The 12465-nt window shown below is 42.3% G+C and overlaps 1 protein-coding gene across 3 annotated transcripts in view; it reads left to right on the top strand.

Moving 5' to 3' along the window:
• LOC306998290 (low-density lipoprotein receptor-related protein 8-like) overlaps positions 1 to 12465 on the top strand; it is a 96394-nt gene that overhangs the window by 56795 nt on the left and 27134 nt on the right. For all 3 annotated transcript variants that reach the window (XM_079612247.1, XM_079612248.1, XM_079612249.1), the window contains one exon: positions 5257 to 5649. In XM_079612247.1, the coding sequence (XP_079468373.1) occupies positions 5257 to 5649 (393 nt within the window). The remainder of the gene's footprint in view (positions 1 to 5256; positions 5650 to 12465) is intronic.

A 12465-nucleotide genomic window follows, 5' to 3' on the forward strand; every position in this document is an offset into this window, starting at 1 on the left:
CCCTTCCTCCTCAGATCCTTAATCACCGGCGTTAGCAAGCAGTGGGTAACTTATTAAAGTCAATCTCTTTTTGGCGTTTGGTTAATTGAGTCTTTCATGTATTGAATTATGCATGATTCTCCTGAGCAGGTTTGATTATCAGCCCCTCTAGCTCAAATTGCTCATCATGTAAAATCACATGCAACAACCCTCTCAGCATCAGATCTAGTCACAGGCGGTGCGCTACGCTAAATGACTGTTTACTGACAAACGTCACAGCTCCTGACCTGATCGATTAGCTGTTCAAGACACAAAAAGATAGCTTAGGGTATACTGTATGTTCAGAGTACTAGCATAATACTCACTGCATACTGTACTGTGCAGTGTACACTAAATATTGCTTACTATACACTATTGTTCAAACAGTTTAAACATTAAAAAAAATCAAATGAGTTAGACACAAGTAAAAAACAGGTTTATTTGTGGTTTAGTCATGACACAGGAAATGAAAGGTCAAGTGCAGTGCATTGTGGCATACAGAATGTTATTCGATATGCTTAGTTATTAGTATTATAGTATTCCATGCAAGGTTTCATTGCACACAGTATACATACCATATAATGCAGCAATAATAAGTACGGCGGTATGCTAGCATGCTATTCCAAACATATATGGATAAAATACAAGTCAAGCTCTATTGACAGCGTACAGTATGTGACATGCTAGAGCTTGTGCATATAGTATAAACTTGAATATTCCTTCAGTGTTTCATATGAAACCTGAAAATTAATGCTTGTTAGTTTGTTGTTGCATTATTTTGTGTATATTTGTAGTTTTTATATATAATCTTTCCACTGGCAATAATCTGCACTATACCTTCTTAAAATGTTATGTCTTGTCTAAGACTGTTTAGACAGTTGCAATTACTGAAATATTTTTGGCCCCACTTTTGAGTAGACTTGTGCCCAAGAGCACAAACAGTTGTCCATCTTCTGGTATAAATATATATATATGAAAACCCATAAAAAACATTCACTGTGGTGAATTCTGTGTTCTTTCAGTGGGCACTATTAGACACTAATGTGGGTGGATTGGTCCACCATACCTCTCTCCCCCCTCAGGCTGGACACGGCCCACAGCTTCACCTCCACTAATCAGAACCTCTCATCATCACGGGCACGGCAGTGTAGTTTCCAGGGAACTGGGTCAAACTGGCTCCGCTCCAACATTCCCCACTCCCGGGTCTCCTTAGAGGCGCTGCTGACTGGGCTCCAGCTCAAAGCTATAGAAAAATCAATGCAGACCGATCATTTACTCAGATTCTCAATCCCTGCCAAGCATATTCAGCATTTTCCCTTGCCTTTTCACCCTAAATACTTAGTATACTAAGACATTTTTTGTCAATATGTAATAAAAATCTGACTGTTATTCCTGGTCGTATTGTTCAAAATTCATTGGCGTATGTCATTTAAAATAAAATGTAATAATTTGGTTCAGTTCTGGAATAACTTTCCTTCCTGGGGTCACTTTTTGTTAGGTAACCTAAAAATGTGCTTAATTTTTTTATTGATTTTTTTTTCTCTTCCTATTTTACTTTAATATTATTGTTAATCCAATTAAAGTAATTTTTATCTGATAGAAATAACTCCTTCAAATGTCTTTTGTATGGGCAGTAATCCTCCACATATTGCATAATTGCATTTAGATCTGACGTCAGTCTGGAATGGAAGTGGAATCCCTGTAGTTTACATCAGTTGTTTTCAATCCTGGTCCCTGGGAACCACCGCTCCGCACTTTTTATGTCTCTCTTTTCTGACACACTCAGTTCAGTTCGTGAAGCTCTCTCCTAAGGTGTGTTCCAATTGACAGGGTCCCTACGCAGTGTTCACTGCTCCCTACTCTGTTGAAGTGGACTTCGCTGACAATAATCGCTCATTTGTGACTCCATACACCGTTATCAAAGAAAGGCAACGACGGGGTCACGCAGATTATGATATAACATAAATATTGTAATTTACTTTACTTTAAAATTATCAAAATTAAAATATACATATACGAAACAAACGTTATATATGTAATAAATATAATTAAAACATGTTTATTACACAGACTACTTGTATTTAACTGACTATTGCAGCTACTAATTGACTCACTTAAGATGGCGGTCCAGAATACCCTGTGAAGTTCATTTCGCAGTCCACTTGCGGTCGAATGGAACGCACCTCAAATGAGCTGATGATCTAACACAAGGATTGAAATCCCCTTGTGTACATCATCAACCAATCAATTTTCAATGGAATTAAGTCTTGGCCTGTATGTTTCACATAACATTAGTTAAATGGGATTTGCATTGTTTTACTTTGACGTTAAGGGGTGACTGCAAATTAAATGTAAAGTCTGTTTAGAAATAAGCAAAGGTTCAATTTGGACCGTTCTGGCCAGGAAAAATAAGGCAAATTCTGATCTGAAACCGGGTCAGACCATGAGGAGTATACGTCACTGTTTGTTGTACTATATGTCCAAGTGCTGTAGGGATTGTGCTTCCTGACTGGAATAAATGAATCATCTAAATGGAGGGAGTTTTGGCACGGTGATGATAATTGCCTGTTCCCACACATTAATCTGCACTTAATCTAGGCTAATCTCAAGCCAGAGGCCTTTATACTGGAGCTGCTCACATGATTCTCAAATCTCTTGTACATACATTAAATAAAGGACTGGGAGATGGCATACATCCAGTTGGAGCCTATAGAAAAAATATTAGTTGGATTGCATAGACAAATAATAGAGATTTGTTTAAATCTGTAAACCTATAAGTATGAGCTATAGTAGTTGATGCTTACCTTAGTAAACAATTATTATCTGTCAATTAAACTGATATTTGTTAAAATGGATTTTTTTTTGTTTGGTGAATATGACCACACTAACTACAAGCAAAATGCCTGCAACCGTTCGGTAACCGTTGTTCCTTGTATTTCCTAATTTCATGTCTCCCTCTCTATTATGCTCCCCGTGTGTTCCACTTATCTCTACCATCAAACCTGTTTCTCAGAGATCCCATTAAAATCTCGCCTTTGATCTGCAGGTCCTTCACTCTGTGTTTATGTGATCCCTTAAGACCCCATTATTTAAAAAACCCATCTCTACTGATCTCTTTTTGAATTCTGTGTGTTTGTTTTAAATCTCCCAATAAGAATTTAAATGGATAGTTCACCCCCAAATGTAAATTTGTAAAAGTCATCATTTACCCACCCTCGTGTTGATCCAAACCTGTTTGACTCGCTTTCTTCTGTGGAACACAAAAGAAAATAATTTGAAAAGTATGTGTCTTTTTCATCCCGTACAATAAAAGTGAATGGGGCCCAATGTTGTTTTGGACTCCACTGACTTTCATTTTATGCAAAAAAAGAAAGAAACTGACACGAGAGTGAGTAAATGATGAAAGAACTTTAATTTTGGGGGTGAAATATCCATTTAAAGATGCCATATTATGCCCTTTTGCAAAGTCTTGGTTTTGTCATTGCGTCCACTAGAAAAGATTTCCACGTTTGAATGTTCAAAAACAGTTTTGACATTGTTGCAGCACCTCTCTTCCCAGTCTGGCAGTAACGCTCTGTTGAGTTCCTGTCTCTATGAAGCCCCTCCTTCCAGAAAGCACAATGTGCTCTGATTGGTCGGCTGGGCCAGTGTGTACTGTAGTGATTGGGCAATGGCTTTGAGCGTGTCTCGGAAATGTCACGCCTCTTACCATAAAAGTGCAAGACTACAATGGAGGCGTTTCTGGGAGTTCAGACACAGTTCTTGCTGATATACAGAATAACTCCATTTGGAGTGACTTTGAGCTTTGTAACTTTGCAGACCATTTTCATCTTTTAAAAAAACAGCAACATTACACACTAAAGTAAGTTGAAAATGGCAAAAGCATAATAGGCTCTCTTTAAATTTAACAGGCACAATATGCGAGTCCACTATATAATGAACAAATCTGTACGTTAATTGTGACTCTGTTTGCTTTGAGTTTGAGCATTGCCAGATTCTGGCAAATATTGAGATGTGCCACCTGCAGATATCTGTCGTGTGCTCAATATTCACGGGGTCGCTCTCCGTTTCTCTTGCGGGTAACGTTCTGTGAGTCCTGTGTGCTTTACTTTCCCGCCCCTCGCTTCAGCTGCTATCTGTCCGCTCCACAGACACAGGATAAATGTGTGCCGTTGAAAAGTCTCTAAACCTGTTAGAAGCAAAAAATGTGGGTGGGATGATAATAACATCTTACAGTAAAGTGGAGTTAATTTAATTCGCAAAATAAAATATCAAATATACATTCCTCTAACATAAAGTTACTGCTTTATTTCATCCAGTGTTGCTGTTCACCCTGTTTGTCTTTTGTATTTGTAGTTTTGAATTTATTATATAGTATTGATTTTTTTTTTAAATGTTATTTTACTTTCTAACGAGGTCCTGTCAAAGTACGTTTAGAATTAACTCTGTTCGGTAAGATTTTAAAATTGTTTTTGAAAGAAGTGCATCAAAAAAATCAGTGAAAAGCAGAAATCTAGTGAAATGTTTTTAAAATTTGAATATATTTTAATATCTTTAATATCTTTTTGAATTTAAAATGTATTCCTGTGATGCAATTTTCATCATCATTACTCCAGTCTTCAGTGTCACGTGATCCTTCAGAAATCATTCTAATATGATGATTTGCTGCTCAAGAAACATTTCTTATTTAATCATTGTTGAAAACTGTTGTGCTGCTTAATATTTCTGTGGAAACCGTGATGCATTTTTCAGGATTTGTTGGATGAATAGAAAGTTCAAAAGAACAACATTTATTTGAAATATAATTTTTTTTGTAACATAACAAATGTCTACTGTCACTTTTGATAAATGTAATGCATCCTTGCTGAATAAAAGTATTAGTTTCTTTCAAATATAAACATCTCACAACCCCAAACTTTTGAACGCGGCCTTATGTCTCACACAGGGCGAGGAGGATTTTGAATAGTAAATTCTTATAGTACCATTAATAACTCAGTTTCAGTGTGTTTTATAATAACATTTAAAATGTTACGAGTTGGATGGTGAGTGTAAAAATGTCCTTTGCGCTTTCATCTGAATGAAATACAATGTTTTGCATACTTTGAATGAGCTACCACTATACAGGACATGTGGTTGATGTCAGATGGTCTTTTCCTTTATATTTCTTCATCTATATCATCTATGTTCTTCATCTTCATTGATATATCTTCTTCATTTCTGTTCATTTCCTGTCCCCAGACGCCAGGTCCTGCTCAGCGGGGGAGTTCCAGTGCCGTAACCGTAAATGTTTAGCACCGGTCTATGTGTGTGACGGTGACGACGACTGTGGAGACGGCAGCGATGAGGAGAAGTGCTCTCCGCCCACCTGTGGGCCGCACGAGTTTCGCTGCAACAGCTCCGAGTGTGTGCCTCAGCCTTGGACCTGCGACGGAGACCCCGACTGCTCTGACGGTTCTGATGAGTGGGCGGTGCGATGCGGGGGCGGCTCCGGTCGACCGGTTCCTCCACCCGCCCGGAGACTGCAGTGCAGTGCCGGAGAATTTCGTTGCGGCAGCGGGGAGTGCGTGAGACTGACCTGGAGGTGCGACAGGGACCCTGACTGCAAGGACAAGTCGGATGAGGTGGACTGCCGTGAGTGTGCACCATCACTTCTTCCTGTAGGATCTTAGTGGCTCCCTTAATTTGACAATGATTTGGCAGTTTTTTTGTGTGCAAATTTCAGCAAATCGATTGGTTCAGACAGTTCACTTTACGGAATTGGTTCATTCAAATGGTAATTTTTGACGTAGATGTGCATCTTTCCCTCAGACTCATTTTTCACCTACTGAACTTGTTGGATGCTGCATTGATATACAAATAAACAAACACGTGGCATAACCACCACATTTATGGAAGAATCCCAGTAGGAGTTCTCCTTGTGAGGGTCACACGACCCCAACAATGTTTATGGAGGGCACGTCGCACTGACATGCTCCGATGGGAATTAAATTCCCTCAGATGTTGTAAGGTTTCGCCAAAGCGGCAGTTCTTGGCAGATAATTTTGTCTGACTGCCTGCCATTTATTATCAATTCCACCCACACAAAGACGATTCTCATTGTGGAAGCCATTATTGCCACGTGAGTCAAAGCATTTGGTGGGGAGACAGACTTTAATCCAGTTCGACAGTGATGGAAGGCAGCGCACACATTTTCACGCACGTTTGCTGTATGTTAGCCAAGTGTTTGTGCATTCGTGTAGAGTACATTATGTTTCTGAGCTTACAGTGCTCTTAATACATAGAAAGCCCCCTGCAACATCCTGAGGTTAACTGCTGCTCATGTTTAAGGATGTACAGTAGAAACTACCCAGCACCACCTATACAGCATTTCATTTTGAGCCACATCATAATGCGTAAAAAAAGGATTTGGCATACAGCTACAGTGGAGGCATGTATAGTACACTGCCTTTGATATTACGCCGTTTGTGTAAAGAAAATGTACGAATTTAATTCTAATAAAGGGATATTTGAAAAACCTAAGGTTCTCACGCATCAGGCAAGCGTGATTGAGCTTCCGTTTACCATAAATTAAATCTGTTCATCATACAAAATAATTGCGTCTCTTCAGAAGGCTTGGATTAAACCACTTGCTTCATATGGTTTTCTAAATGTCTTAGTGTTTTGAAGATGAAATAAGTCTTATGGGTTTAGAAGAATAGCCCTTGAAATAACCCTTTAAGTTTGTTCACTAAATTCACTAATTGATTTTTTTCAAATAATAAGTTAGTTTCTACCGAGATATCAGATGTTAGGCTAATTAAATATTTGCTTAGTTATCACTAAAGTTGACTAACTTGTTCTAGATCTTTGACATTAACCTGTTCCTTTGTAGTAACCTTCATAGAAATCAAAAACCAAAATCTCATATCACAGTGATTTAACACGGAAACGGTATATAAAACAATGTTTGTTTGTTTTTTGCCAAACATATGTTGCATAACCATGTAGTCATTCACATTTTTTGATAAACCAATGTTTTTTTCTTTTTATATATTTTAGTTTTTCTGTAGATTTTATGTATACTGATTTAATGTGCACAAACCAAAAGGTTGTGATTATTCATATCAAATGAAGTATGGCATCAGTACAGAAACAGCTGCATCACATTCATTTCCGAGACTCAGACAAGTGATACATTATTAATTTGGTTGGACAAGTCACATATCTCAAGCCGTTTTAAAAAGCTGATACACACATCAGAATTTCTAAATTAATGCATTTCTACCGCCTGGCACTAGTTATGGTATCGCACAAGACGGTATGTTCACAATTTAATTTCATATATACCAGCAATGACTTTGATGTGCATCAGAAATCAGATTTGTCAAAATTCTGTCACATCATCTCCACATCACATCATTCCCTCAAAGCTTGGAAAATTCAAATGTCACATCTCCGCTGTCGTGCTCGTTCCCCGGGCAGAATGGAGCTTCCACAAGGTGTTTGTTATCTAACACAGCAGAAGAGCGTCTTTGGTAAACAACAAGATCCCAGGAGTATAAGCCGACCTCGAGATCCCGGGAGTCATGAGAGAGAGACAAGGTGCTCTGATTTTAATTACGATGCATCGTTCTCTGAGCTTGACTTCATGGGCCGGATAAGTTCCCTGAGTGCTTGTTTTAAACTTGCTTCCTCTTTCTTCATTCCCACTGTCAGGTAACTTCCAGGTCAATTACGATGTCACTTTGCCCAGGCCGGAGGGAGAACGGGCAAGCAGAGGTTGCTAGGCAACTTGAGCACTTGTCCTTGAGCAACTTAAAGCCCTTGAAACATAGGGAGGGTACATCTACCACAGACTGCTCTATAATCGCATTAATCCCTTGTTCTTATGCAGAGTTTCAGGGGGATTTACTTTGAACTTCATAATGGGCAATATTGTTTGTCACACAGATGTGTTTGCATAATTAAGCCTTTGTAATTTCTCCAGAAACACTCACTAAAGAGGAACACTTCAGTATTAGATCACGATTATGTTTTTAAAGATTTTCTTGGACTTTGAAAGTGCCTTTAAACTGTCATGCCCACCACGCAAACCTTTAAATCAGGTCGGATTTGACTCAAATCTTACTGCAAACAGCTTCATGTTGCCTATTGAAAATGTTCTGTGGAGTGTTGTGCCTGTGTGTTGGGGCTTCGTATAAATGTACTGTAACGAGGTTCGTTGTTATGGGAAGAAGGAGGCGGGAACCGGCGAGCATTCAACAGACTTTAATAACAAAATAAAACAAATACATAACGAAAGTAAAAGACAGCAGCCCCTCACGGACGACTGCTGTCACATAAAACAAAACACAAATAAAGTGTCTCCAGGCCTGTCCTCTCTCGATCTCCACTGTCGTCGCTCCTCCGCTCCTCTGTGAGAGATACGAGACCGGTGCGTCGCGCCGGTGTCGCTCATCAGTAATCACGCCACCGGCCTCGCGCCGTCCTCCCGCGGCCATTTCTGTTTACTCCCTGTAGCAGCTTCAGATATACAATGTCTGCGCCAACAAACATTACAAATGTTATTGGATGTACCAACGAACACAAGAGTCTCCACAGACTCCCGGCATCTCAGCCACTGAGGATTGATCACTGTGGTTGAATTTCATTTATGTGAAGGAAATGTGCTGAAGAAAGTAATTTAAGTGTAAAATATATTTGCGCAAATCATTTTACGCCGGGCTGCTTCACAAACGAGAGTCACAAAAATTGTTTCTGAAAGATTTTTAGATTAACATGACGGTACTAGGAGTCGCTGAGTTGAATCATCTTAACTCCACAACAACTGCATACATTTATCCACTAACCATTCAGAAACGTTCAGTTGCATTCTGAAAGTTGTAAGTCTCTCAAGAGTGAAACTCCAGTTCGAACATACAAGGTTGTCACTTGCGTGAGATTCTCCAGTTCTGTTTCATTCTTACTGACCGCCAGAGGCAGTGTAAACACTATGGATTATCGCAGCGCCAGCCAGATAGGTCGAGAGAATATACCAACAAAGTCACGTGGCGTGACGTATGCTGAGCCCTGGAGGTTATAGGCTACAGTAGCTCAGCACTCTACCTCTTTCGCTTTCTCGCCTGGTTGAGATAGGTTGTTTTTGAGTGATTATTCGCGCTGTCAAGTGCAGCTTACAAGAGCAGCGAGATTCGTCCTCACAAGCTGTGACAGCGCGCGTCTACGCAATTTCAAGGATTTGGATTTATTTTACAGCGCTTGGTGAGTCATATTAACATTACTTCGTCGGTAACACTCTGTGCCTCTCGGTGCTATCCGGTGGCTTGTGTTTTCCGCGACTGAGTTAACAGTCTCCCGTTGACATATCTAACGTTACTCAGAGTGTTTTTTCCTCGAATCCATGTTACATTTTTTGTCCATCGGTTCAATCCGCCGGCCATTTTAGACATTTTTTCTTTTTCGTGAGATATTTGTTGGTATTACCTGTCGGTTTGCCCGAGGTAATTGTTTTATTTATTTTTATTATTTTTTCATCCCGCTCAACTTAACCTTACGGTGCTATCCGAAGGTGTTATTAACGAGTAACTATGGCTCACAGCTCGATCCCCACTGGTTTTCCACTGACTTGTAAGCTGTGCCCTAATCATCTTCTCCCTGACGACGGTCATGACTTCTGCCCGTCGTGTTTGGGTGTTCAACATCTGCGAGATGCTCTCACGGACCCGTGCATGCAGTGCAGCCTTTTGCCTATTTCGGAACGACAGCTCCGTCTTGCCGAGTTAGACCCTAATTCGACAGTGAAACTTGGGCAGTTGGATGCAGCCCCTTCACGCACTCGGAAGCGCAAAGCGTCGGCGGCAGCTGGTGCTCCCCCCCCATCTAAGAAGGTCAAATCGCGAGGTGATGAACATTCACGTGTTGAGAAAAGTTCACAGTGTCGGTGCTTTCTTCAGAGATGGCAGAGCTGAAACGTCTGCTTCACTCGCTTCAGCCTGTCTCATCTGCTACACCTGTGAAGTTGACACAGGAGGATGAGAATGTTCAGAATCAGGGAGCTGGGGAAGAGTCTCTTGATTTCCCTGGTTTTTCTCATCGTTCAGAGTTTGATGTGCTTTCTACAAGTGCTTCAGATTCCTTTTTTCACGATCATGGGGATACTATGGATGATGTTGCTGCACAACCATCACCTCAGGCTGTTTTCACTGGTTACCCAGCAGCGGAGGGGTCTAGTGGGGGTTCAGTTCAGTCGTCTGGACAAGCCCAGTCCTCCTCCGATGATACTTTGGATGTGCTTCGAATGGCAGTTGCTCGTCTAGGACTTGATGAGTCACCTGTCCAATCTGCCCAAACAAATGTGTTTTTCAGACAGAACACAGCTGCAACTTCTTTTGCCATGCCACCATGTAAGGATTTTGTGGCTGAATTCTCAAATGCTCTCACTGGTTCTGGTCCGCCTAAACGGCGCTCTAAGATTGCTCGAACGCTAGCATCTATGGCTGAAGCAGATTCTATCGGGGTGGGTCGTGCTCCGGAAATAGAGCAGCCTGTGGCAGCTTTGGTGGTGTCTCCTGATGAGGCTCTGCGAGGGAATGTGCGATGTCCCAGTGCGCAATGCGGTCGTACGGATTCCTTGCTGAAAAAGGCATACGAGTCTGTTGCCTACATTACTCAAGCAGAAAACACAATCTGCCAGTTACTCCTTGCTGCCACCAGTACGCTGGAACCTGCGAATGCGGATCCCTCTGTTTCACAATTTCTGCAAACTGCTCTGTTGGCAACAGGCCATGTGACCCGCGAGCTGGGTAGTCTTACAGCCACGCTTCTGGCAGCCCGCCGCCAAGTGTGGCTTGCCCAAGCACGACTGCCGGAGGACTGTAAGAAAATCTTGAGAGAACTTCCATTCGTTCCCGGGCATCTTTTTGGTCCAAATGTTCCGGAACTGTTGGAAAAGAGGATAAAGCTGTCTGAAGCTACTCGTCAACTGACACAGGTGCAGCGCAACCCTACCTTTAGGATGCCAGCGGTTCAGACCCGACAGCACTATGCCACATCGGAGCAACGTTTCCGCCGGCATGCTACACCTCAGTCACATCCCCCTCAGAGACCTCGTGCTCCTGAAGAGGCGAGAGTTTTTCGCCCACCTCATCGACAGTTTCCAGGAGGACCCCGTCAGCGGGTTGAACATTGAATTTGTTCACTGTTAGAGAAGGGAGCCATAGAAAAAGTTCATCCCCTCGTTCAGGGAGACGGGTTCTATTCAACATATTTTCTTGTTCCGAAGAAGGACGGTGGTTTCCGCCCAATTCTCGATTTGAGGCTTCTGAATTTGTTCCTGAAGGTCCTTCCTTTTCGAATGCTGCGCACAGCCGATGTTCTTCGGTCTGTGACTGCAGACGATTGGTTTGTAAGTGTCGACCTGAAAGATGCTTACTTTCATGTCCCAATTGCTGTACATCACAGAAAGTTTCTGCGTTTCAGTTTCCTGAATCAAGCTTACCAGTTCAAAGTGCTACCCTTCGGCCTTTCCCTTGCTCCTCGCGTCTTCACAATGTGTGTGAGCGCAGCTCTGTCTCCTCTTTGGATGAGAGGCATGCGTATTCTTCCTTATTTGGACGACTGGCTTCTCTGTGCCCCAACAGAGCGGCAGGCTGTACAAGACTCCAGACTGCTTTTGAGACATGTGCAGAAGCTGGGGTTTTCTGTGAACGAGAAAAAGAGCCGTCTGATTCCATCACAGACCACTACGTTCATAGGAATGACCCTGAATTCCTGTCTAATATCTGCCTCCCTGTCTCAGGAACGTGTGACGAACATTCTGCAACTTTTGGCTCGCTTTCGCCCGGGGGTGTCTTTGCAGTACGAGGTGGTCCTACGACTGATAGGGATGTTAACATCGGCTACAGTGGTGATTCCCCTGGGTTTACTCCACCTCAGGCCACTCCAGTTATGGAACAACAGTTTGCGGCTAGATGCCACCAGGCATCGCCATCGACTGGTTATGATTTCTCACCGTTGCATATGTGCGTTGAGGCGGTGGAGACAGTTAGAGTTTCTGAAGACAGGAGTGCCCCTGGGTGTTGTTCCCTCTCGTCGGGAGTTGGTCACGACAGACGCTTCCCTCACAGGATGGGGAGCAACGTGGAATCGGAGGGGTATTTGCGGGCGCTGGACACCGATCCAGGCCACAGAACATATCAACCTGCTAGAACTAAGAGCAGTGTTCTTGGCCCTAAAGTACTTCATGCCGGTTCTGGCAGGCCGCCATGTTCTCGTTCGGTCCGACAATACCTCAACGGTGTTCCATCTGAACCACCAGGGCGGCACGAGATCCCGCAGGTCTCTACAGCTGACTCAAGAGATCCTGACATGGTGTCAGCCACGACTCGCTTCACTGAGGGCAGCTCATATTCCAGGAGTGTGCAACCAGACAGCGGATGCTCTTTCCAGGGATCAAGTACACCTAGGAGA

Source organism: Phoxinus phoxinus (assembly GCF_949152265.1).
Source record: "Phoxinus phoxinus genome assembly, chromosome: 5".
Classification (NCBI taxonomy): Eukaryota; Metazoa; Chordata; class Actinopteri; order Cypriniformes; family Leuciscidae; genus Phoxinus; species Phoxinus phoxinus.